Here is a 25995-nt window from a genome sequence, read left to right as displayed (position 1 = left end):
AAGATTTGGGCTCCTATCTGCTCAATGGGCCCGGATTCATGAAAAAAAATAGGTGTATCAAAAATCATCTCAAATCGAAATAAACATATCAGGATAATTAGCTTTTTTTTAAACCAATTAATCTCTCTCACTACTATCTTATCTGCATCTTCTTCTCATTTCAATACATTTCTATTTTGTCCACATTTCACTGGTTTATCTCGTCTATATATATATTCTGTCACCTCAATGGGATGTTATACATTCAATGAGGGGAGCTAACAAAATAACCCCCAATAAAATCTGCTTTAGGGCCCTACAATGCGCCACACCAGCTCTGTCTACACAGCTGTGTGGCCAGGAGCCTTATTGCCGAGTTGATGAGGAATTTTCTTGAGGAATGGATGCCCGAGCTCTTCCTCAAGGAGGCCAAAGAATGATTGCATTTGTAATTTAATGATTAGTTAGGCACCGGTGCTTCTTACATAGGCGAGCCTCGTCAAGCCTACAACACTCAGCGTGGTCTTGCTAGGGGACATTAAGCGCAATCATTATTTCGGGGCTTTTTGCACCGTCCTGCAAATGATTTGCGAGCATCTGTCTTGGCATCGTCACCAAGATGTCGTAGAAAATGATATTCGAATATAAATATGTTCCTACCCAGTTCGAGTTCATCTGTGTGTTTAATCCAAGTATTTACTGGACATCTGTGAAAAAGAAATGTATAGCTCACCAGGCTCCACCCAGTATAGATCTATTAATAAATATTGTTGTAGTCGGAGTAGCAGTAGTAAAGTTACTACAGAATACACATTGCGGAATACACTGTTGATGAAATGGAGATATACTGAATGGTTCATTCTGTGAATTGTAGATTAATTAGGCTTTTCTCAAATAAAATGATATGTAAAATTAAATAATATGCATTAAGTTGTGCGTATGACCACAAAATATAACACGCTGGAATGGTTTTGCAATTTAGCCACCTCAAATCCCAGATGAGGATCAACCCAAGTCTTTAGCATTTACAAATGTCTTGCATAAACAATCACATTATTTTAATTATTACGCATCTTTTCAATAAGTGATCTATTTTATTTGGTTCTTTCGGTAAAGTCACGCAGATAAAAAAAATAAAGTGAATAAAAATATCACGTTTCGATCGCAACACATGTGGTCCTGATGACCGCTTGTGTTGCGATCGATACGTCGTGATATTTGTATTTACTTTATTTATTTTTTCTATCTACATGACTTTACCGAAAGAACCAAAGAATATGAATTCCTGCAGTCACGAAAGTTTTAAGTCTAAATTTAAGTGATACATTCTCTGGCTCGTAAATGCTTGTTTAAAGGCTGTTAATATGCAACATATGTTTAATTATTCTGGATATTCTACTGTAGAATGTGGCGGGGTCGTTTTTTTTTTCAAACTATGAAGCCCATGTGGAAATTTGTTGTAAATCATAAAAAGAGCCGACATGCAAAAAACGATTTTAAATAGTTGCAGATATAATGCAGAATTTACTTTAACATATAGATCTAACAGTTATATTGTTTGGTTAGAAAAAAATGTCATAGAAATATAAAAAGCGTGACATTTGGTTTCAAAAGAGTGACACTGTAATGGGAATCTCAAGCAGTGTGTGTGATTGAAGCCGTTATTCATAACGTGAGCACATTTTGAACGAGATGCGAATCTTACCTTGAGCGGGTTGCTCTGTTAAATGGACATCCACTCATGTCGACGTTTGGTAGGAAATGGCCTCGTTCTCTTCTTTCGACACTTAAAAGACACCCAATAGCTCCCGTGTGGGGGATGCCACCCAGAATTTATTTGAAATCTGCAAACCTCGCCCACTGTGGGATTGGCTCGGTGAGTCTACATGTGCTGTCCTATGGGAGGGCCGGCTACACAGCCACTGCCCTTAGCCCGAAAGCAAACAGCTGGGGGGTTGGTTGTCTGTGACAGCATGGGGTTTGTGGGCGACAAGCTTGGCATGAGCGACAGTGTGTGGGTATCTTACAAGTGCATGCGCATAGGACAGAGGTGGCACACTGCACTGCACTGCAAACCCAGGCAACCGAGTTCGATTCCCACTCAACCCAACATCAGTGGCAATTATCTGAACCAGTTCTCAGCCTCCCCTTAGTTTTACTCAGCCTCAAATGAGTACCTGGTGCAGTGTATAAACTTCGTCACTGGGGAAACAAAGGTGGGCCAGGTATAATTCTGGTCCCACCGCGTCATCGTTCACCGTGACGGTCTTCATAGGTCTCAAATTACGTTCCACCAGATGGACCGGGCAGTATAACTGTGGACATCATCAAATAAACGAAATGTTTCCATAAAATCCCTCAATCTTGGAATGATACGTCAAAATTTATTCCATGCGAAAACCTTCCCGTGCTCCACAATGCTGGTCATTCAGTGTGGTTTGTTGGCAATGGGAAGTGGTAGTGCTACGGTTAACGCGCTGCACTATGAACCCCGGTGACCCGAGTTCGATTGCCACTCACGGCCAACACCAGTTACGATTGTCTGAATCGGTCCTGAGCCCCCTCGAACGACTCAGCCTCAAATGAATACCTGCTGCGGTGTATAACCGTCGCTACTCGGGAGACTAAAGCGGCCGGGCGTGGTGCTAGCCACTTTCTCTTGCGCCGTGCCCGCCTTCATAGGTGCTCGCGAACATCTCTTGCCCCAAACAGTATGTTGAGGCTATACAGGGGATCTTTATCTTTGTTGTTGACAATGGCTGGGGCTACTGGGTCAGAATGCAGGGTGCCAACTACTGCATCATCACACCATCCAATCTGTAAATATTCTCTGGCTTAATTTACACCTACGTTTTACATTGGTTAAGGAATGAATCTTCGTAAATTATAATTCACAGCTGCCAAAAATCCACATTTAACTACATCGATGTTGCCTGCAGCTGTGTAAATCGAAAAAAAAAACTCTGCTTAAGGCTTAAGCTTTCGTGGTAGCATGGTGTATAATCACAGTGGGCTGCACTCCACATTGCCTGTTGAATCTCCCCTCACTCCGTCTTACCAGCAGCAGCTGAGTGGATCCACCACAGTGGAGCGATCGGCAATCTGGCGACTGGGTCATTCCATCCCCCTGGACACATGTAATCCCAGCTCTGGTGGAAGCCCCCAAACAAACCAGAACTGCTTCACTGGCACACTTTTCAAACATTATTTACTTATAGCAACCACAATAAAAAATATATGTTTACGAAAACACAAACAGGTTGAGTTGTCACCAGATGGAGCAACACAAACAATTCAAACGGTAGCGCGTAAGATGCACCACCATCATGAGTGTCTGGAGGATAACGATCGCCCGGGTAAGTTTAGCCGTTTCACTGTCCAGCCACAAATGGATATTCAGAGTCCCTGGTGCTAGATTCGCAGTAAACAGGGCTCGGCTCCAGCTGATCAAACCCCGCTTTAACACACACAAACATTTTCTCTGGAGCTTTGAGAAATGCAAAAAGGGGATCAGCTCCGGTTGATCAAATCCTGCATGAACAGATTGTATCTGAAAAGCTTCCAGAAATGTGTAAAGGGCTCAGCTCCTGCTGATCAACCCCCCGTGTTGGCACATTTTCTATACGGGAATTGAACGACGCTTTACAGAGGGGCTTACCTCCTGCTGAAAAAAAAACTCCGAAGTTAACACAAAGGTCGTCATCGTGGCTCTTCCTTAAAACCTGCAAGGGGCTCGGCGCGACCACGTGTCACGCGACGCAAGTCGACGTGAGCAGGGTGGGGGAAATGGTGAGGGCCGGCACCACACGAGGCCTTGCTGGCATGGCGAGCGGCTGCCCGGGGTAGCTCCCGCCTCTACCAGGCCCTCGTGCAGCCTTCGTTGCTCAATCTCCACGAGCAACTCCTCTGGGACACGTCATGCGACCCTCTGTCACACCACCGGGCCTGGCTGTGGACTCGACGGGTCTGCCCCCGGCAGGTCCCCCTATATAGGATAACAGTCCTTCCTCTACGACCCTCCTAGGGCTAGGGGGGTACTTCTCCCCCCCTCCTCCGAGTTTCAGTTTCATTTATTAGGTATAACCCTGTGAGTCATGCGGCTCTTGACTCGGGTGCAACCGCAACAAAACAAAAACATGAACAAGAAACATCTTAAAATGACTGCACGCAACAGAAAAATCCTGGAAAAAACAGCAAAGTCTTCCAGAAAAACACCGCATTTTACCTATGTGCGCCACAGGTTCATCACACACCCGACTGGGCAACCACTCCACAACCTCACGACCTCACGCAGGGGTTAATATTCTACCCCCCCCCCCCCGCTTCATTGAGTCGGAGGCGCCCATGAGATTAATTATCGATTCATGAGTGTAACTATGTAGGTGGATATCTCCACACGTATATGTGCGTTTCTGTGCGTGTGAGCACAGGCGAAGTTGGCGAGGTCATGGCGCTTGTTACATCTTAAGAGCCGCATGGCTCACAGGGCTATACCTAATAAATGAAAACTTGAAAAAAAAACTTGAAACTTGTTAGCCAGATAAGGCACCCCATATACGAAGCTGCTGTTGTAGAAGGGCACCCCAGTTTCCTGAAGATGTCCCCGAGAGAACCATAAACAACAGCATGTGTATTCCACATCAAGCTTGCCCCTGAATAGCCAACAAAGGGGCCTCCAGACAAAGGTTCCTTTGTTCCTTGGCTTGCTTGTGTGCTTATTTGCATGGCTGCGTTGGCACTTGTGAGTGTGTGATGACCATGGTGTTAATCTGTGAGAGCTGTGCCTCCTGGGGGGAAGGGGAGGGGTGCCTGCTCTGCACACATTAGCAGGTGAAGGGTGCAGGGTTCAGCACAGGGCATTGCCCCGTGGTATACGGCTCGCACTGGTCCCAACCCCACGGCAATACACGTACAATGTTGACAAACCAAAGCTGAGGCAGCGCGATCACCAAACCAGGAGCGACTGAAATGTGTTATTCCTAAAACTACATTTCCACATTATATAACCCCGTCCCAGTACTGACCCTGTTCAAGTGTCACACTAAATCAGTCCTGACCCCCCCCAAGGACAAAATCATGGATAAAGTGTCCTTCATAAGACAGTAACAATTAGAGGGAACAAAGAAAAGTGTAAATAATTAGTTAATCCTGTAAAACCTTAACCCGAGTCTATGATAACCTGTCGCACAATAACTAGTATAATGATATTTTTATACTTCCAGCTAACTGCATGATACTTTAAAACCTGGTAACCTATCCCACATAGATAAAAAAAAAATGATCACTAACTTACTGATATTCACCTGATAGTTGACTGACTGATTACACTGGTATACAATGTTTTAGACGTCGTCTGCTTCAGCGATGAAATGTGCTGTTTATTATAGATTTTGATGTGCTGAATTCAAATATGACAATTAAACAACTGATTCGCTACTGTTCCCAAGAAATGTAAGTGTTTACATTTTACGTCTATGTATATTGTGTAGATAGAGTTTTACTCATAAATTGTAAACCTATGTCTTTTTATGTGTATATGGTTGCTTTACATGATAAAATGTTACCTGTCCTGTTCATGTAACACTTTATAAATTAGCAAAAGGGTTATATTAATAAAATGTATTATGAAACAAAAGGCAACAAACTATTATGTATACATAAGTACATAGTTTAGTCCTTATTCAGTGTCTACTTGCCAGTTCTTGGCCTGTTTTTTTGTTTTCATTAAATGGAGCATCTCTTATCACTGTCCAGCAATAGTCTGCAAACATTGATGGGTTCCATTTGCCCTGATAGTGTTCCTCCATTGTTACAATGTCCTGGTGAAATCGCTCGCCACGTTCGTCGCGCACTGCTCCGCAGTTCGGAGGGAAAAAATCTAGATGAGAGTGCAAAAAAGTGTATCTTTAGTGACATGTTGCAACCAAGGCTTTTGTGGAGGTTTTGCCTTGTTGTTTCCGAGAAAATTTGTTGCCACTAACTGGAAGGCCGTCTTTTCCTTGCCATGCAGTGCACTGTCAAATGCATAATCTCGAAGAAGTTCACGAATCTGAGGACCAACACAGACACCTTCCTTTATCTTAGCTTAACCGTGGGCATTTTTACACGGAGGTACTTGAAAGCTGCTTGTGTTTTGTCCATGGCTTTGACAAAGTTCTTCATCAGACCAATCTTGATGTCTAGGGGTGGTAGCAAAATCCTCCTTGATTCAACAAGTGGTGGATGCTGAACACTTTTCCTTCCAGGTTCAAATGACTGTCGGAGTGGCCAATCTATCTTCATGTAGTGGAAATCTCTCGCACAACTATCCCATTCGCAGAGAAAATAACAGTTTTTTGTCTATCCAGTCTACAGACCAAGCAAGAGATCAACAACGTTCAAATCACCAATTGATGTTGGTCATAGTTTATGCACTTCAAAAGTTGTTTAATGTTGTCATAGGTTTCCTTCATATGGACTGCATGATCAACTGGAATTGATGGCAAATCATTTACATTATGCAGCAAAACAGCTTTAAGTCTCATCTTCGATTAATCAATGTACAGTCTCCACTCATCTGGATCATGAACGATGTTGAGGGCTGCCATCACACCATCGATGTTGTTGCAGACTACAAGATCAACTTCCATGAAGAAGAATGGGTCAAGATCCTTTTGACGGTAACGGAACATGGAACCCCTCACATCACCTGCCAGGAGATTCCACTGCTGCCGTCTTGAGCCCAACAGCTCTGCCTTACTCTTGGATAGTTCCAAATCCCTGATAAGGTCTTTCAGTTCACCTTGTGTTATGAGGTGTAGTTCAGAGGAGGATGATGGGAGAAAATCTGGATCATGTAACCTTGATAGTTCATGACCAGAAGTTTAATCCTCGTCTGACTCAAGTGAGAATTATTCTGGTGCATCAGGAACCGACAGTACTTATCCGTGGGGTACTGGGCGTATAGCTGATGGAATGTTTGGATAATGGACAATCTACTTTTTATTGATAAGGGGCCTTTCCCCTTTTATCTGGCAACAAAACAGGTGTGAAGTTGTTAAAACAACAAACTGAACCCTTTTACAAGGAATCATGCATGCAGAAGTAACAATTTCTGATATGATCTGTTGGCTCTCTCCGAATCATTGGCACTGCAAAAGGCATATATTTCATTTTTCCGTTCAACCACTGGCAAAGATTTGTTGCACTAGTGTTGCAGCATGTGTGCAGGGCCCACATCTTTTCCTGATCTCCAATTTTGTAGCCAAAATGAAGGCGCCTTTGTGATGCAAAAGTCACTTCACCACAAATATAGCAGAAGTTATCTGCTTGTTCACACAAGTACGAGGCATCTCTGCTCACTTTGGCTAAACAGAAATATGTCCCTGTGCAAAATCAATCACAGACAAATAAGAGAGCACACACTGTATAATTTCTAGAGCTGAAATAGGGCAATTTATTCAGCAGAGCGATTTAGGCCTAGTTATGATTGCATCATTCATGATTTCTAGGAATAACATGATGCAATTCATATAATGTATGATGCAATACCAGGTTCAGATTGCATCCATCATTGTTTTGGTCAAAAAGCAAATACTGTCCTAACCCAATAAATATGTATTCATAGATCCAGTAAAATATGTATTTTAGTAATTCCTGGTTTAAATTGAGATCCCTTCCCTTTATACCTCACTTATCCTCTGCCATTCCCAAGTCAAGGGTCCTATATACTGACCCAGTAGCCTCTCTTGAAAACTAGAGCCAATCAACAATTTTAAGCATCATTTTCAGTGACCCCGAATTAGTAAAGTTGGATTGTGTAAGTACAGTTCACGCCTTAGTGGCCGCAAGTAATGGTTACAGTGACAGGAGAGGCAGGGCTCTGAGACAGTAAACCAGGCAAGGAGAGCTGCGAGAGAAAGGGTCGAGAGTGGGGCAGGAGCTCAGCCCGGAGGAGTATATAGGGGAGCGTGGAACAGGGCTCGGGGCTGCCGTTGGGAGTCTGGGTCCAGATCGTCATCGCTGCAATTGTCGCTGTTCTCGTCATCCGTCATTATCTAATTTATTAAGACAACATCGTGGCTGGCGGCTACATCGACGTCTCCCTATGTAGTCAGCCAGCTATATAGAGAACGTCGTGTAGTAGCTACAATTAGTCAGCCTACGTCCTTTTGTGACACTTTTAATAAATATAAAACGTCAAGACAGCGTCTCCGAGTGCTACATTACATCTGGTGTCCGAAGTGGCAAAAAAAAAAATGTCTAAGAAGTTGAAACGTAAAAACCCACCTGTAGCATTTTCGAATGAGGAGGACGACCAGGGGACCCCCCAGGCAGCCCCGGGAACTGGGGTCCTGGTGACCGATCCCACAGGCGCGGGATGGACAGCACCGAAGACGGAAGGGGTGGGAGCCGCCCCTTCCCAGCAACAAGCCACGGAGGGGTGGTGGGAGCTGGCGGCTCAGGTAGACCTGCCCGATTGACGAGGGCCGCCGTGGGGTCGGCGGAGGAAGGTCTGGAGCCTGGGAGAGAGGTGACGGCAGCGGTGTGCAGATGGGAAGGGCGGCGAGGAGAGATGTCACGATGACCCCGGGAGTGGCGATCCCAGGAGGAGGCGACCCCTCTGCTGCAGAGATCCACAGTCATCTGCTTCCACTGTGGACAGCTCGGACACTTTGCGATGGGGTGCCAGAATGATGCCCGGACATCGTCGACGTCGCTGGCATCCTCCATCCCGTCGACAGCTACAGCCCAGCCCCAACAGGTGAGTCGCCACAAATTAGACACTCGGACACAAAAATCACATAAAGCATCTAGGCCATCACACATTTCAGAGGTCATCCCCACCCCTCGTCCCCTTGTCATGGCAGGCAACCGGCAAGGGCAGCCAGCAAATGGATAGCTGAATTCAGGCTCATAGTGGATAAAGCTGGTGCACCGAATGGTAGCAGCCACAGCAGGGTCGTTGGCGGTAGCCTCGTCCATCCAGGGGGTGGAAGTACGTGTCTTGGTAGATACAGATGCCTCAGCTACTATTATACCCGAAGCAATTTTCAAATCACTGCCATTAAACCATCCAAGTCACGCAGCATCTCGATTGTGAAGGGAGTACTCTGTGACCTGAAATTCTTCATCGGAGATGACCAAATCCCAACAGTGTCTGAGCAGCCGGTAAAAAGCCTTGGAAGGTGGTATGATGCAAGCCTGAAGGACAAAGACCAGGTGCAACAGCTGCGCAAAGACATCAGTAGTAGCCTACAGTCCATCGACAACACCCAGCTACCTGGAAAGTTAAAGGCCTGGTGTCTGCAGTTTGGTCTCCTACCCCAGGTGTTGTGGCCCCTAGCAGTGTATGAGGTTCCAATCTCAACAATGGAGAAGATGGAAAGAGGAGTCACGAGCTACTTAAAGAAGTGGCTCGGAGTTCCACGATGCCTTACCACCATAGGCCTCTATGGAGATGGTGTCCTCAAGCTGCCCCTCACCAGTCTAACCGAGGAATTCAAGTGTGCAAAAACCAGGCTCCAGATGACACTGAATGAATCTCGAGACCCAGTGGTGAGCAACAACGCGCCGACCTTGGCAACTGGGCGCAAATGGAGGCCAGGAAAAGCAGTCCAGGAGGCAACAGCAGCCCTCAGACATGCTGACATTGTGGGTCATGTTCAGCAAGGGAGAGGAGGCCTTGGGCTAACTAGCCGTGCTGCTTGGAGTAAGGCCACTGCACCAGAGCGGCGGAAGATGGTAGTGCAGGAAGTACGCCATCAGGAGGAGGCTGCAAGGTGGGCCAAGGCAGTCTCTCTTGCCAAACAGGGACAGTGGACTCGATGGGACAGTGTGGAGAAGAGGAAGATCAGCTGGAAGGATCTGTGGGCCATGGAAGCGAGGCGGTTGAGCTTTTCCATCAGAGCAACATATCACGTCCTTCCAACACCAGTTAATCTTCACCCATGGTATGGTGAAGATCCGGACTGTGCCCTCTGTTCCATGCCAGCCAACCTCAGGCACATTCTCACAGGGTGTAAAACAAGCCTCACCCAAGGACGCTACACTTGGCGTCACAACCAAGTCCTTAAAAACCTTGCGTCCGCCCTGGAGGACAAGCGAGCTGCCACCAACTCCCTACCACCCCCAGCAGCATCACACCCCTTACGGACGACCTTTGACCGCGAAGGGGCTAAACCACCGAAGAGCGGCTCTACACCATTAGAGCGAGACCAGCTGCGCTTGGCCCGCGACTGGAAAATCCTAGCTGACATTGGCCAGCAACTTGTGTTTCCTCCGGAGATCGCAACCACCACCCTAAGACCTGACATGGTGCTCTGGTCCCGTTCGCTCAAGAAGGTCTTCATGATTGAGCTCACAGTACCCTGGGAGGACTCAGTAGATGAGGCTTACGAGCGAAAACATCTGCGCTTTGCCGATCTAGCTGCCGAAGCACGGCATCATGGCTGGAACACAGAAGTCCAACCAGTGGAGGTGGGCTGCAGAGGTTTTGTGGCAACATCTACAACCAGACTGCTTAGAGACCTGGGAATTAAGGGCCAGAGCCAGCGTTCGGCAATCAGAGCTGTATCGGAGGCAGCAGAAGGCAGCAGTCAGTGGCTCTGGATGAAGAGGAAAGACCCCAGCTGGGCCCCAAAGTGAGAGGGCCAGGAGGTATGCAGTCAACAATGCTTGACTCAGGGAGGAGGACGCCCCTGCCATGCATTGTCCCATGGGATGTTGACTATCAACAACAAGGCAACTCCTATGACTAATTGGGAATGGGACACAAGCGTAGGATTGATCACCCTGTCGCTGACCGCCTTTGGGGAGGGTGTATAGCATGAAAGGCCGAAACACCCTAGGAACCAAAGGTTCACTACTGACGATGCGCTCCCCAAATTTCACCAGGCTCACTGTTCATGAACTCTTGGAAGTGCTTGCACAAAGGATAGTAACATCTCATCCTGTGTTTTTGGAATCATTGAGAAATCGTCGTGTGATGCTGGTGGTAAATGCGTGCATGGCGCCTAATGCAGGGAGTATGGGAATTGTGGGGCAGATAGAGGCCTGGATCAAAATTGGTGAAATTGAGATGTCAGGACCAGTATTGATCTCAAAGACGCTGGCGTTGCCTTGCCTCTTGGGCACCGACTTCTTGAGCAGGATGCCCCTGAATATTTTGACCAACCAAGGGTGCATTGAGATGCCGTTGAGGCAGGGAGTATGTTATTTGGATTCCCTGCATCGGCGTGCCGTGGAGAACATCACAGTTCAGGCCCTGGTGAGGGAATCTCTAGAGATTCTGCCCGGCAAGGAAATATTGGTCCCGTTGCATTCCCGCAAGTGGTTGAATCTGGCTGATCCTGAGGCAGGAATCCTTCTTACCTCATCTAATGGAGTGACCCGGGGGCTTATGCTGGTTTGGGCGCAAACAATTTCGCGGGGGAATCAGGAACCGTTTCTGCAAGTCCTTAATGTGGGTGTAGGACCAGCTGTAGTTCAGGCAGGAATGAAGCTGGCCCATGCAACGGTGGCGGGTAGCGAGGCTGTCGCCTCCGCTGCGGAAGCAATTATAGGTGTGCTAGAACAGGCAGTCGAGGCCGAGAAATGGATAGACAAATTGTGTGATGAGAACCCAAAATTGTCCCAGGTGCAGCGGCTCCAGTTGAGATCGCTAATGCAGGAGTTTTCTGATGTGTTCAGCAAGGGCAAATTTTACATTGGCCGTACCTCCTTTCTGGAGCACCATATTGACATGGGCAATGCAGCCCCTATTCAACAAAACCCATATAGGTTGAGCCTGCTGGAAAAATAAAATGTACAGCAGGCGGTAGAGGAAATGTTAGCAGCAGACATTATTTCTCCCTCCACTAGCCCTTGGGGGAGCTCCTGTGGTGCTGGTAAAGAATACCGATTGCACCCTGTGGTTTTGCATCGATTTTTGGAAATTTTATAAAGTTTCAGTCGCAGACGCATACCCGCTCCCACGAATGGACGATTCACTGAACGCGATGTCAGGCGCTTTTCTTCGAACCTATCTACGTGACTGCCAAAAGACCCAAGAATATGAATTCCTGTTGGGGTTTTGGCAACTTCCCTTGGATGAGTCATCCAAGCCGAAAACAGCATTCTGAATACCCCAGGGAATCTACCACTTTAATTGCCTTCCAATGGGGTTACATTCGACCTCTGCCACATTTTAAATGTTAATGGAATTGGTTCTGGCAGGCCTGTAGTGGAACTCGTGGCTCATTTATCTGGACGACGTCATTGTGGTTGGCCGCACTTTTGAGGAGCACAGTTGCGTCCTGTGTTATCTAGGGTGTGGTCGGCTAATCTAAAATTAAAACCTGCCAAGTACCATCTGTTGCAAACATCAATGCGATATTTGGGTCACGTTGTGAGCGATTATTAAATAGTGAAAGACCCCGACATTATAACATGCGTGCGCAAATGGCCAACTCCCAAGTCGGTACGGGAAGTCCGCAGTTTTCTCGGGTTTGCATCCTACTACCGACAGTTCGTCCCACAATTCGCAATGGTTGCAAAACCCCTCCATGCTCTGACTGCAAATGGCCAGAAGTTTAGATAGGGGAGGAGGAGGCTGCGCTTGTTGCATTACACAAATGCCTTGCCAGCACGCCTCCCCTTGAGTATCCAGAATTTTTCCTTGCCATTAATTTTGACACGGATTCGAGGGACGCGGGCATAGGAGCTGTCCTGTCCAAAGTTAAGAACGGAGTCGAGAGAGTGATGGCATACAGAAATCGCATCCTGTTGATCGTGGAGCAGCATTACTGTGTAACGCGAAGTGAACTGTTGGCCATGGTACACTTTGTGCATTAGTACAGACCCTACCTTTATGGGAGGGGCTTTGTGGTCCACATGGATCACGCAGCCCTCCAGTACTCCCTACTTGTAGACCAGCCCTCCGGCCAGCTTTCACGCTGGCTGGAGATATTACAGGAGTACTCGTTCCAGGTGGTCTATCAAAAGGGGTTACGGCACAGAATGCTGACGCACTATCTCAATTTCCATGGAGTGAATGGTGTACATGTTTATCAGGTACGAGGCAGTATAAACCACTGGTGCCAAAGTCGCCAGACTTCGTGGCGACGTTAAGTAGAGCTGCACCTGTCGGCGAGATCACGAAAAGGGATAAAGTGTTAGGCCTCAGGCATGCAGAGTGGGGACAGCTGCAGTTGGAGGATGTTTCATTATTGAAATTGCCTGGCGATTGTTTTGAAGATTGTCCTTAGGGAAGGACTGCTTATGCAGTGGGACGAAGGGTTGCAGCATTTTGGAATTGTAGTTCCCACTGCCCTGCGGGGTAAGCTAACGCGTGTGCTACACGAAAATAAATTGGTACACCTCGGCTTTAGAAAAACGTTGCTAACCCTGCAAAGAGTCTTTTGTTGGCCAGGAATGTTGCATGATGTGTACCACCTTGTTATGAGTTGCACCGACTGTGCGTGCCGGAAACCACCTGCCAAACAGTCTCAACCCCCATTGCGGTCCATCACAGTATCCTGAGTCAATAAGCTGGCCGTGCTTGACATTCTGGGACCTTTTCCCTGTACGCAAAAAGGGAATAAATTCCTCCTTGTCGAGGTGGAATCTTTTTCCCAGTGGCCAATGGCTTGGCCATTGGTCGACTAGACAGCTGCGTCCATAGCCTATGCATTTTTGAACGGCTATGTGATGGACAAAGGGGCTCCCGAGCAGTTCCTTATGGACCAGGGCAGGAACTGTTTCTCTAAGCTGCTGCGCGAGATGTGCGACATGCTGGGCACAAAAAATATGCAGACGTCGCCTTGCCATCCTCAGACAGATGGCATGGTAGAACGCCTCCGCAGGATCTTGACATCAATACTTTGCCAGGCAGTCAATGAGGCGCAGACAGATTGGGACTTCCACATTCCTCGGGTTCTTGCGGTATATAGGATGGTCCCTCATGCCTCCATAGGATTTTCCCCGTTTTTATTAATGTATGGGCGGGAAAACGAAACCCCCCATTGAGGCTAAATAGGGCACGGCCTCCAGGAAAAAGAAGTCAACCATCCCTGTGCCCCTGCAAGTCACGCTGGTTCAGGTATCGGAAGCACGCGAGGCAGCCAGAGAAAATTCTGCCAGGGCGCAGGCCGCTAATGAAAAGAACACGGCCCGCGAGGCACACATGCTCCCGTGGACAATAGGGGACAGGGCATGGTTGCACTGCCCGCAAGTGTCGCTGGATATGTCCCCTAAATTTCACCAGCCATGGCAAGGCCCTGTGGAAATTATAGAAATTAAGCGCCCACAGTGAGTGTCGCCGTTGGTTTGTCCACCCATCGCGCCTACAACCTTACGTGCATCCCCAGTTAGATAGTTCATCCCCAACGTATGTGCGGCCTGTGTCTGGTGTGTCCGGCGAGTCGGGGCGGCTGGCCAAAGTAATCGTACCCCGAGAAAAATGCGTTGTGCCGCCCACAGTTTCCGAGCCTTTGATGTCGGGGGAGCCCCAGGATTCCGCCATGGGTGATGGACCGCCAGTCGGGTACCGGTTGGTTTCTTCCGGGACGACCGAAGAGGAGCCCAGCCCTTCCAGGCTTGTGTGCAAGCCCCCGGTTTGCGAGCCCCCGTTGCCGGAGGAGGCTCAGCAACCCGCCCGGAGCAATAGACTGGCGTCAAGGACCGTGTCAAAGTGCTTTACATTCCGTTAGCGGATCATCAGAATTTGCATTGTGTTAATGTTGCAATCCTAGATTTGAAGTTTTCGTGACTTCAAGGATCCATACTCTTTGGTTTTTGCAGTAAAGTCGCGTAGGTAAAAAATAAAATAATTTAAAATGAAAACAAATAAATTAAATCACGACGTTTCGGAGGCAAAACAAGCTTCCGTCTTCAGGTAGAACCGTCACAGCAACATTTTTACTTTACCGAAAAAACCAAAGAAAATGTTGCGATCATTTAATCGGGAATATTCGCCGGTTGCTGCATTGATCGGGTTGGTTCACGCCACTTGCATTGTATTAGAAATGTGTGTGTTTTTATCTCGGGTGAGTCGGGTTATACCGCTCCTTCGTCCTAATATGCATTGTGTTCGTCAGTCGTCAGGATGATGTTTTAATGCATATGGTTCTGCCCTAATATTACATTTCAAAATTTGTGTTAGCCGGGATGGCTATTTTTTTTTTAGAAGGGAGTGATGTAAGGACAGTGCGCCGCTTAGTTGCCACGAGTGATGGTTACAGTGACAGGAGGAGGTGGGGCTCCGAGACAGTAAGCCAGGCAAGGAGAGCTGCGAGAGAGAGGGCAGATAACCACAACAGCACTTAATTCGTGCAGCGAAGCGGTACAAGATTAATATTTTGCAGTGCATAGCAAGAAAACACAAAATTATCTCTGGAGGTTTGATGGTCATGGTAACACTGTAAACACATATTTAGGAATAACAATGATGAATTACAGCCCTTTCTAAATCGACTGCTGGATGAAGGCATCTCCAAATTGTGTCGGCCTTGGGTAATGATTGACGCTTGGTGGGAGTATATAGGGGGAGCATGGAACGGGGCTCGGGGCTGCAATAGGGAGTCTGGGTCCTGGTCGTCATTGCTGCGATCATCACTATCCTCATCGTCGCTGTTATCGTTGTCATCATCATATAATTTATTTAGTAAACAACGTTGCAGGCAGCTACCTATATAGTCAACCAGCTATATAGGGAACGTCGTGTAGTAGCTACATTTAGTCAGCCTACATCCTTCTGTGACACTTTGAATAAATAAAAAACATCAAGACAACGTCTCCGAGTGTTGCATTACAATTGCATCATCCATGACTTCTCGGAATAACATGATGCAATTCATATAATGTAGGACACAATACCAGGTTCAGATTGCATCATTCATTGTTTTGCTCAAAAAGCAAGTACTGTCCAAATTCAGTCGTAGATTTATTCATAGATCCAGTGAAATATGTATTTTAGTCATTTCTGGTTTAAATTGAGATCCTTTTACTTTATAACTCACTTATACTGTCATTTTCAAGTCAATGGTCGTATATACTAACCCAGTAGCATATCTTGAAAACTAGAGCCAATCAACAATTTTAAGCATAATTTTCATTCTCAGTGACTCAGAATTAGTAAAATTGTTCTACAATTATCCCAGATGACCACAGCTTAATAGGGGAGAAAATCTCAGGCAAGGCAAAGACCGACCATGTGGTAGCTAGGCCTGAAGTGGCACTCGACAGAATTTATCTTGCTCTAGCAAGATAAACTCAACAGGGCACTGCATTCCCCACTTTACGAGGAATATCCTGGATATGAGGAGCCATTGCTTCACTCATTGAATTTACCTTAATTTGAAATTATATCCCGAAAACCACGGAGCACAGAGCAATATCCTGTCCCCTATTGGCCTCTCTAACCATATGGATCTGGGAAGCGAGGGGAGGGGACCAGCGGCCAGGAAAGGGGGGGGAAAGGTGGATAGGGGGGCGGGGCTAGGGGGTTTAACGAGCAGGTTTGGTCCGCTGGGGTCTTCTTCTTTTGTATGGCATTTTTGGGGATTACATCAGATTACAAATTAATGTCGAGATCTCATATTCAATCGACTGCTTCAGGAGTAGCCGCGTGGATTTGTTTTAAATCGCCATTGAATGATCCGATTGGGCAGCCGTTCGCGATATGCTGCACGGTCTGAGATGTCACACCATCGCAGTCAGAAACTGGACTCTAGTTAATTTTCCATCTATATAGAAAGTGTCCCACATCTACCATGGAGTGTGTCCAAATCCGCTTCAAGGAGGACCAGATCTTCCTTGGTAGGTCAGATCCGGGTTGAAGAATGGTGGGGTCACTGATGATGGAGTTTCTGAAGCAGGTTCATGTTTGCCCAGGCTTTCATTTATCGTTATTTGTGAGTATGGGCAGTCCTCGAATTACGAACGGGTACGGTTCCTGAGGCCCGCCCATACATTGAACTGTTCGTAAGTCGAAACACGACAATGTATTGTATTTAAATGTACATAGGTCAGTGTTATATAATGTGTTACGGTTCAACAGAGGGAAGCATTGTTCAACTCAGAAATAAGAAATAGGGTACATTTGCACATAAAGCTATGATAAATATTGTATTGTAAAGACATTCTATTCATGTTACTTTAGCTCATGTACCTAGTGACGGGGGGTGCTGTAGGGGCATAGCCCTGGCAATGGAGAGAGAGAGCGCGTGAGGACATGGCCTTAGGGTGAACCCTGGAGGACAGGTGACCGGACGAGGTGGAAGGGGCTACCCCCCAAAGGGGGCGAGAGGGACACATGATGGGGAACCACAACCCTCGAGAAGAATCGGGAATGGGGCGTGGCCAGGGGAGGAGCCCGGCCACGCCGGGGCGGATATCAGGATGTTCAGAGAAGCCGGCAGGGTCGCCGTCGTCGGAGTGCTGTTGGAAAGAGATGGGATCCGCCAGCCACGTCTTCGGTCCTCGGTCTTCAGGCGTCGGACAAGTCGTCGACAGCCGGGCAGCATGTTAGCTGACCTGGCAGATTATATAGTGTTCCCGTGTGTTATATAGCTATGTATGGTGTTCACCATCCTTAGTCGTTATCCCGTTGAGTGTAGACTTACCTGTTGTGTTAGTGAATAAAACGTGTTGCCTCCATACTCAAGAGTGTGTCTCAATAGAACCGACTACATAAATGTTTACAATGCTTTTTTATTTGTGTATCTTATAATAAGGCAAACATGTGAATTAACTCTCACAAAATTTAAAACGAACTTAATGAATTACAGACTGAAGATTAATATTACTCTACTAATAGGTCTGTCTGTATATTGTTTCAATCTTGTTTTGAAGCTTTCGTGACTGCAGGAATCCGTCATCAGGTGGGACAACCACAGCAGTTTTTTTTTCTTGCTGTGGTTGTCTCACCTGATGACGATTGCTTGTGTTGCGATCGAAACGTCGTGATCTATTATTTTTCTACCTACGTGACTTTACCAAAAGAACCAAAGAGTATGTATATCGTTTGTTTATCATTCCCAAGGATCAAACTAATTACTGCTGACCGCTTTCCGGATGACGTGATTGCTAAGCTCCAGGGTGATTTCAAGAAACTACAACATCAGCTAGTTGCTCTTAAATTAGTCCAGAATACCGTACCTCCAAAACCAAGGTGTTATGCTTCTCACCTGGACTAAAGCAGGAAGTAATTTTTCCCCAATTATATTCCTTAAATAATCATCAAATAGAGCAAGTCAAGATCTATAAGTATATTGGGGTAATCTTTGATTCAAAACGGAATTTTTAAGATCACATTGATTATATTGGTAAAAAGACAAAATAAAAAACTGGTTTTTCTGTATCGACACAAGCACTGGTTCCCCCCTATGTTCTGCTTGGAATTGATAAAAGCTACCATACTGCCTCTACTTTATTACTGTGACATCGTATATAAATCAGCCCCCAGTACTATACTGAAAAAGCTTGACTCAATTTATCATTCGGCCTTAAAATTTGCTTTGAAATGCCCATATAGAACCCACCACTGCGATCTCTATATTGGGTCAAACTTAACTTCTCTTAATGATCGACGGCTTGTGCATCAGCTATGATTTATTCATGATGTACTTACAAAAAAAATCAGTAGACTATCTGCTGGATCTCCTCACTGTTTCGAAAAACAAATGTGACCTAAGGTCTTCGCTCATTTACCAGCTTCACATTCATTATTGCCGTACAAATACTGGAGGAAGGGACTTTTCTATTGATGCCCCCAGGGTCTGGAATTACTATCGCCAATAAACTGCAACATGGATCACTACCTGTGAGATCTTCACTCAAAATTGCTCTAGAGAAGTTGTACATCCCTAGCTGCCACTGCTATTCAGAATGGCATGAAATCAAATTATCATTTCGGATGACCACTATAAAGTATGATCTTGAGTTTTGATTATAGTGTGCTGATCTTTAAAGGTGTATTGAAAAATGTTGATACTGCTACTGATACTCCTGCTGTTATGGAGTGACTCATGCAGCGAGCTATGGCTGCAAAGTTTGGTCGTACATGTTATGTATATCGTTTATTGTTAAATTTTAATAATAGTTCCTATGATCACTGTTACATTGTTTTTATAGCTTCATTTTGGTGATTTTTTAAAGTTTTGGTTTAGCCATGTTTGTTTGTTGTAGTGCAGAGTTAGCCTGATACATTTAATATAAATTGTCTTATGGTTGTTATTATTTGACTTGCATCCCACTGGGATTTTTGCACACAGCGTTAGAATACGGTGTTTTTTCTGGAAGACTTTTGCTGTTTTTTCCTGGATTTTTTTGTTGCGTGTAGTCACTTTAAGATGTTTCTTGTTCATGTTTTTGTTTGTTGCGGTTGCACCCGAGTCAAGAGCCGCATGGCTCACAGGGATATACCTAATAAATGAAACTGAAACTGAAAAATTCACGCATCATCCCATCGTCCTTGAATTGTCGATAAATTAATTACCACTGTTATGAGGTTGTTAACCTACATAAATATTGTATCCCACCATACCAATGTCGAATTTCTATCACTGGCCCCAATCTGCAAATGGAGAAGATCACTGCCCCAAACGTATTTGAGCATGCAGATCATTTTTACATTGACTTAAAAATAATTTAACTCGTGTTTTCTGATCATTTTGTGAACAAAATATGTGGACAATGCATCACATGTATAAACGTGTATCCATGTACTTCAGCGATTGATTTTGCTTTACATTAACGGTGCACATGATACTTCAGAGTGATGCTACTACTGTGAAGGGCGTCCCACTTGGCTCCAGATGGTCAATATCCAAGCTGCCGTGTTTCTGAGACTATTTTGTACCGGTAGAAATATCTAACGTTGAGACGTAAAAAACAGAATTATTACCTCCAAGTGCCCAAAGGAATATTTAAACTAAACAATCTCAAAATCCCCACAAACGGTTGATGTGTTTTTTGTTCTTTCACGAATGTTCACACATTCAAAAGTGGCCCGTGACCATATGGGACTTCCCGAAGGACAGAAAACGAATGGTTTTTGTTCATAAAGCATGTATACCTTCACACGGGACAGATTGTTTTTATTCGTTTTTCAATTGTTATTCAACTATAAGAGGTGTTTTGAGTTAGATCGCGTAAATATATGTGTCATTAAACCTGGCACCACCCGACAATATGAACATGCAATCTGCATGTGTTTGTCTCATGTTAAATCTATTTGACTCGTTTTCGACCTGCACAATTGTTTATGTGGTGATGCGGTGATGTTTATTTACATTTTTGAATTATTGAGTACCACGTACCTTAGCTTGCAGACACAGCACTGGACAATTGACATGAATGTATAACTGTCGGAGTGTAACATAATAAAATACAAGAATTGTATTTTAGTATGTTTTATTTTTATTATTTTATTATTTCCCTTCTACGTGACTTTACCGAAAGAACCAAGAAGCTGAATCCCTGCAGTCACGAAAGCTTTAAATCGAAATTTGTGTATTTTAAATCAATGCAATGTACCAAGACACACGAGACAAACGGCTGTCGTGTAAATTCTATAATTTAGCATCAAACAGTATAGGCTATGATGTCAATGCGATGGTCTGAGCAATCAAAATTTCTTTCTTTCTCTAACAGCACTTGCCCCAACAGTTTGTTAAAGGCTATATGGGGGATTTTTGTCTTTGTTCGTGTATACTATTATGGTTGTTTGTGGGTGAGTGCTTTGAGGTCCAGCATTCGCTGGACAATTGAAGAATCCGTGCACATTAGTGTGTCAATGAGTTACGATCCTAACGATCATTGTTCGATTTTTGGCCATTCACAACATCAGTAGCAAATTATTTTTTACTCACTCTCATTGTGCGTCTCATATAGATCGGTTCGAACATCACCACTACATTGGAGAGAAAATGCTGGCCACAAGACCCTATTGAGTGCTGTTCAGGTTTTAATAGGGTCGATTTCTGGCCAGAAATAACCTCAGTGTCAAATACTTGAACCTCTCCTGTGCCTTTCGTTAGGTCAACTTAGTCTAAACAGCGTGCGTAATCTGTCTTGGGAAGGCACCTTCCCTCGTTTCTTGCTAACCTTAATATCTGTGCTATTTTGAAGGGTTATTGCCCAAAAACGTCGCCTATTAATTATATACATTTCCCTATTATGAAAGTCGTATTGAATGTTGTGGGGGGGGGGGGTTACTCTTAAAAGTCATTCTCTAAGAGCACTTAACAATATGTTTGTTTCGGTGTTAGGCGAGCTTGGGTGTGGTTTGTAGTGTCTACACATTACAGTATCTAGATCCGTGTACGGGCATCTGCAAATGCTCTGTGTATAATTATTCTACGTATGTGGGAGAATATAAATGGCTTACTTTTATACATGAAGCAAAAGTGTGTGTGTGTGTGTGTTACACTCCCAGCTATCAGTGTTTAATTCCAAGCAATGCATTCCCAACCCAGTGGAAAGTTCCCATCTTAACCCGGCACCCCCAGTATATCGTAGATCGACTCAGAATAAATTGAGTAGATGAGGTTGTGAACCAACACCAGGACCGGCAAGTCACGCGACCGAGCGTGGTTCTGAAAACATCACCTTCCGTGTGCCATTCTGGTCTAATCTCTGCACTTCCTCCACAGCCTGCGTGGAGGAAGTGTGTGTGTGTGTGTGTGTCGCTAAACCTACGCGGCATGGGCTAGAAAAGAAATGGATTGATGTGGTACGGAAAGATATGGAGCTGATTGGACTTGATGATGACTGGTACCAGCTGTGTCAAAATCGGCCTCTGTGGATGAAGTTCGTGAAGGACGCTGCTGGAGACTTGGAGGCAGTCGCCCTCCAGAAACAACGGAGGACAGAGCAGCGATGCTCACAACAACGATTCGGTTAAAACGCAGAAAATTGGCGGAGTGGGAAGCACATTGGTGCATCTGGCTTTCATCTCAGTCAGTCAACCAATGGCACCTGGGTATGTTTTGTGACATCCTGCCAGCAGGCTTTCGACACTTCATTTATGTATGCACACGTATGTTGAACTTCTTTCACACATAGCCAACCATGATGATCGGAGGTGCGGGGGAATGACAACAAACTTAACAGAAAAAGTGCACCTAGCATAGCACAAGCGCCGTGGTGGTGACGTCGCCGCCACTTAGTGGCAAACGGCGGTTGTTGTGTGTTTCGTGTGCGTGTATATAATTGCGTAAGTATATTCAGGCACGTATGCAGCGTAGTGTAATGAGGGGGCATCATGTCCTTGGTTGTGTGGGTGTTAGTCGCATTGATGAGCATCGTTAAGTATTTGTTGAGGCAGGTAGCATGGGTGCATCGATCCATTTTCATCGATTAATATCGATGCTCAAGGCTTAAAGTGCATCGAAACGCACGTGTAATAATGGATGTTTTCATCTTCATGCAAAGTACCGTAGTGCGCATTATATACTGTCACATGACTGGTAAAAAGGAGAGAGCGGCACGAGGCTGACAACACAAACGAGGCAGGAAAAACGAGACGGAACTCACGAATGCAAACGAGGCTGTGCAAACGAGATGGCAAAATGAGAGAGTGCAAAGACATGGAGAGAGAGAGAGAAAGCGCGACACGGAATCAAAAGCAGTGCAAACAACACAACGAGAGCTGCCGGGTAGGCGAGATAGCTGGCTGCTGCGAACGAGATGACTCGAGTATAACAGTACTGCACAAACGATACAGTCCAAGCGAATCGCCCTCTACACCCAAACCAAAATTCACACACACTCGGTTATAACATCGACTCTTTCCATCGAATCGCGGCAACTCGACGACATCGCCGTGGGGGTGGGGGGGCGAGGGGATCGTCCCACCCCTTGCAGCAGGGAGGGAAGTACGAGTCGGTAGGTTAGGGATGGGTGGAGTGAAATGAGCGCCGATGGTTGGCTTAGCCGAGCGCGCAAGTAGCAGCAGCAGCAAGCGCAGCCACCCCCGGTGGTATAAATTCTGCCGCCGCCACCGCTCAGCACCCCCCACGCTGTGGACAGCGCCCTGCGGTCGCCTCGCTGATCGTGACCGAGAGGCAAGCGCCTTGGCAGTGGATCCACAGCCACACGGTGCCGATTTGACGGCGATGCCGAGTTGGCGTCGCGAAGCGTGGAGAGGGGGGAGGGTGGGACGTTTCGCTCGAGAATAGTTCATGAACGCGAGCGGGGATTACACGGGCATTGAGTTGACGCGAAATACAGACTCCGAGTGGATGATTGAATAGTGGCTCGGAGAGAAGGTGTTTAGTTTGAACCTGCTTGCTGCCGTTATACGGCGTTTAAACAAAATCGCGGTCGTTTTGCCCAATTGGCAAGAGTCGCAGGCAGCAGAACATTCCGGCGGGGTTTGTTCGCTGCGGGAACATAGAGTTGTCGGAATGAAGGGTCCTTAACACTGACGGGAGGTCGCGTTACCATCTGACACAAACAAACAAAACCCCCTATTGTTGGCACCGTGTCCCGCACAACCGGGAATGCCGCACTACGAGTGCGGCTCGTGTCCGTACGTTCCGCGTGCTGCATTACGCCCGCAATAAGGAGAGCGCCTTCACCTCTGGCATCTCAGTCAATCGGCTTTCGGACTGCAGAGCGAGGAGAGCCGCGCGGACGGCACGATGATGGGCGACGCCAACGCGACGCCCCACAACCTCACGCACGACGAGCTGCTGTTGAGAGAGCGCGGGCGCAGGCAGAGCGACTTTTTCGTGCCCATCTGCCTCAGCTACAGCCTCATCCTCGCCGTGGGCGTGGGAGGAAACGTTCTCACGTGCATCGTGATCGCCAGCAGGAAGGGCATGAAGACGCCCACCAACTTCTACCTATTCAGCCTCGCCATCTCCGACCTGCTCGTGCTGCTGCTGGGCATGCCGCTGGAGATCTACGAGATGTGGTCCAACTACCCCTTCCTCTTCGGCCGCCTGGGCTGCTACTTCAGGACGGCGCTCTTCGAGACCGTGTGCTTCGCCTCGGTGCTCAACGTCACGGCGCTCAGCCTGGAGCGCTACGTCGCCGTCGTGCACCCGCTGCGCGCCCGCTCCTCCAGCACCCGGCGGCGCGCCGTGCGCGTCATCGCGGCGCTATGGCTCCTGTCCGGGCTCCTCTCGCTGCCCAACACCCTGACGCACGACCTCAACTTCCTGGTGCTGCCCGACGGCTCGCCGCTCGACGAGTCGGCCGTGTGCACCGTGGTGCACTTCTGGCCCTACAAGTACATCGTCGCCGTCACCGCGTTCCTCTTCTACGTGCTGCCCATGGCCCTCATTAGCGTCCTCTACTGCCTCATGGGGCTGGAGGTGAGCTCTCCCGCGCCGTTTTCTCGCGCGCGCCTTCGGAGGAGGTAGGCGCGCCCACGCCGCGCTGCGCTTGCTGCGAGGAATTTTAGAGATGGCAGTACGCCAAGTGGGTTCGTAAAGCCCGTGACCCGTCTGCCTGAGTGTTTGTCCCTCGTACTGTGTGGGGGTTTCTCCCACGGCGCTAAAACAAAACACTCCTGGATGGTTGGTTTTAACCAAAGAACCCAATTCAAACCCCTCCTGAAACGTCTTGGGACTCGGACTTTCTGATTAGATAATTGCCATTTATAATGGTTTGCCTTGGCTCACGAGATTACTCATGAATCCATGCGAGAGTTTTGAGTTCGTTGAAAGCAAGTCCCATCCTCCACGAAATTAATGGCAAGTTTACAGTATAAATAAACGTAACTTTTATCCGTGCTTGAATATGTTGATTTGTAAACATGGAAATGGCCCTGTACACAAAAGTACATTCCGAGTCAAAGTGCCCCCATAACGAAGCCAACGTTGGTGGGACGCTCATTGCCGTAGGTGGTTGTGCGTCCCGTGGCAGCGCTGGAAATTCCACATTCCTATTGCGATAACTACAGATGCTAGAATAGAAAACATCCGTTATGAGACCCAGTGCAGGCTATTTTAACATGAGACTTGAGAGTAGATGGCATTGACGAAAATGGCATGTCCAAAAATGTACATGGGCATTGGTTGTTAATGGTGCGGTGTTTAGAAACAATTGGAATCCGTTTGCTTGTACCAGCCCGCCTCATTCACATATCCTTCAACTATTGTCTGATGCCAGTATTTATTTTCTATATTCACCACAACGACGTGAATTATTATTTCGTGTGATGCATTCAATTGTTTTGCGTCGAACTGGGACTCACATCTAACATTGACTGCCCTTGCCGAAAAATACCTGGCAGTTCAAGCAAGTCCGACTCTGCTGATGAGACACTACTGTATGTCTAGATCGGTCCAGAGTTTTTCTTGTGTTGATCCAATGCTGCTGAAATTATGCACTCCCAGGTGAAATGTCTGCTGAATTGTCTGCTTAATTCACAAGCAGAGGCATTCATTGAAGGTTTTTGGATAAGACTCGTGCTAGTAGTAAGGCTTGGGCTGCGCACAGGGCTAGAGCTTAGATTACAGTACATTGTGCATTGGGGATATATATATTTTGACTTGTTCTGTAACATGTGCATACTTCCAGCGTAGTACTTTCTAAACTGGAAATCGCGCGTTTGTATCACACTTCTTGTTGACATTGTGTATAAGCTGCGAATCATATGCAGAAGGGAAACACCCGTGCTCAGGGACAAATGTTGGTTCTTTTAACCACATTCATAGACAGACAGATATACATCCACCCAATCAGAAGCACTAGAGAGCACTCACTCACATGCTCTCATTCATAGTCCCTTACAGCGTGTGTATTATGTAGGCGTGTTCCGATTGTGACAGTGTTTCTTACCTCCAGTCCTCGTGACTCCGTCTAGACCAGTGTTTTTAAATCCTTTATATTAAGTTCACTTGCTTGCTTGCGCGCTTACGACCGTGCAAATCTTTCGTTGTTTTTTAACCCACTTCCCGTGATCCAATCGAGCTGACATTTTGCACACACACTTGTTGTGCGTGACAATTTATTTTCATGAAAATGTTTTCCAAAATTTTACACTTTTTAGGAAAAAATAAATTATATTTAATTACCAATTGCTTAATGGTGGCAGGCAAT

General features: G+C 46.4%; 2 protein-coding genes across 3 annotated transcripts in view; one reads left to right on the top strand and one right to left on the bottom strand.

Moving 5' to 3' along the window:
- TDO2 (tryptophan 2,3-dioxygenase) overlaps positions 1-1820 on the bottom strand; it is a 128548-nt gene extending 126728 nt beyond the window's left edge. Inside the window, exon 1 of one of the 2 annotated variants that reach the window (XM_078600824.1) lies at positions 1685-1820. In XM_078600824.1, the coding sequence (XP_078456950.1) occupies positions 1685-1722 (38 nt within the window). In that variant the 5' untranslated portion in view covers positions 1723-1820. The remainder of the gene's footprint in view (positions 1-1684) is intronic. The other variant, XM_078600825.1, reaches the window with a different exon arrangement.
- A 21765-nt stretch (positions 1821-23585) lies between these two features.
- LOC144722600 (neuromedin-U receptor 2-like) overlaps positions 23586-25995 on the top strand; it is a 45409-nt gene continuing 42999 nt past the window's right edge. The window contains exon 1 of the mRNA XM_078600823.1: positions 23586-24263. Within this exon, the coding sequence (XP_078456949.1) occupies positions 23586-24263 (678 nt within the window). The remainder of the gene's footprint in view (positions 24264-25995) is intronic.

Source organism: Lampetra planeri, chromosome 15 (assembly GCF_965212315.1).
Source record: "Lampetra planeri chromosome 15, kcLamPlan1.2.h2, whole genome shotgun sequence".
Taxonomy (NCBI): Eukaryota; Metazoa; Chordata; class Hyperoartia; order Petromyzontiformes; family Petromyzontidae; genus Lampetra; species Lampetra planeri.
The sequence above is the reverse complement of the archived record's forward strand: the minus strand, read 5'-3'. Positions and strand labels throughout refer to the sequence as shown.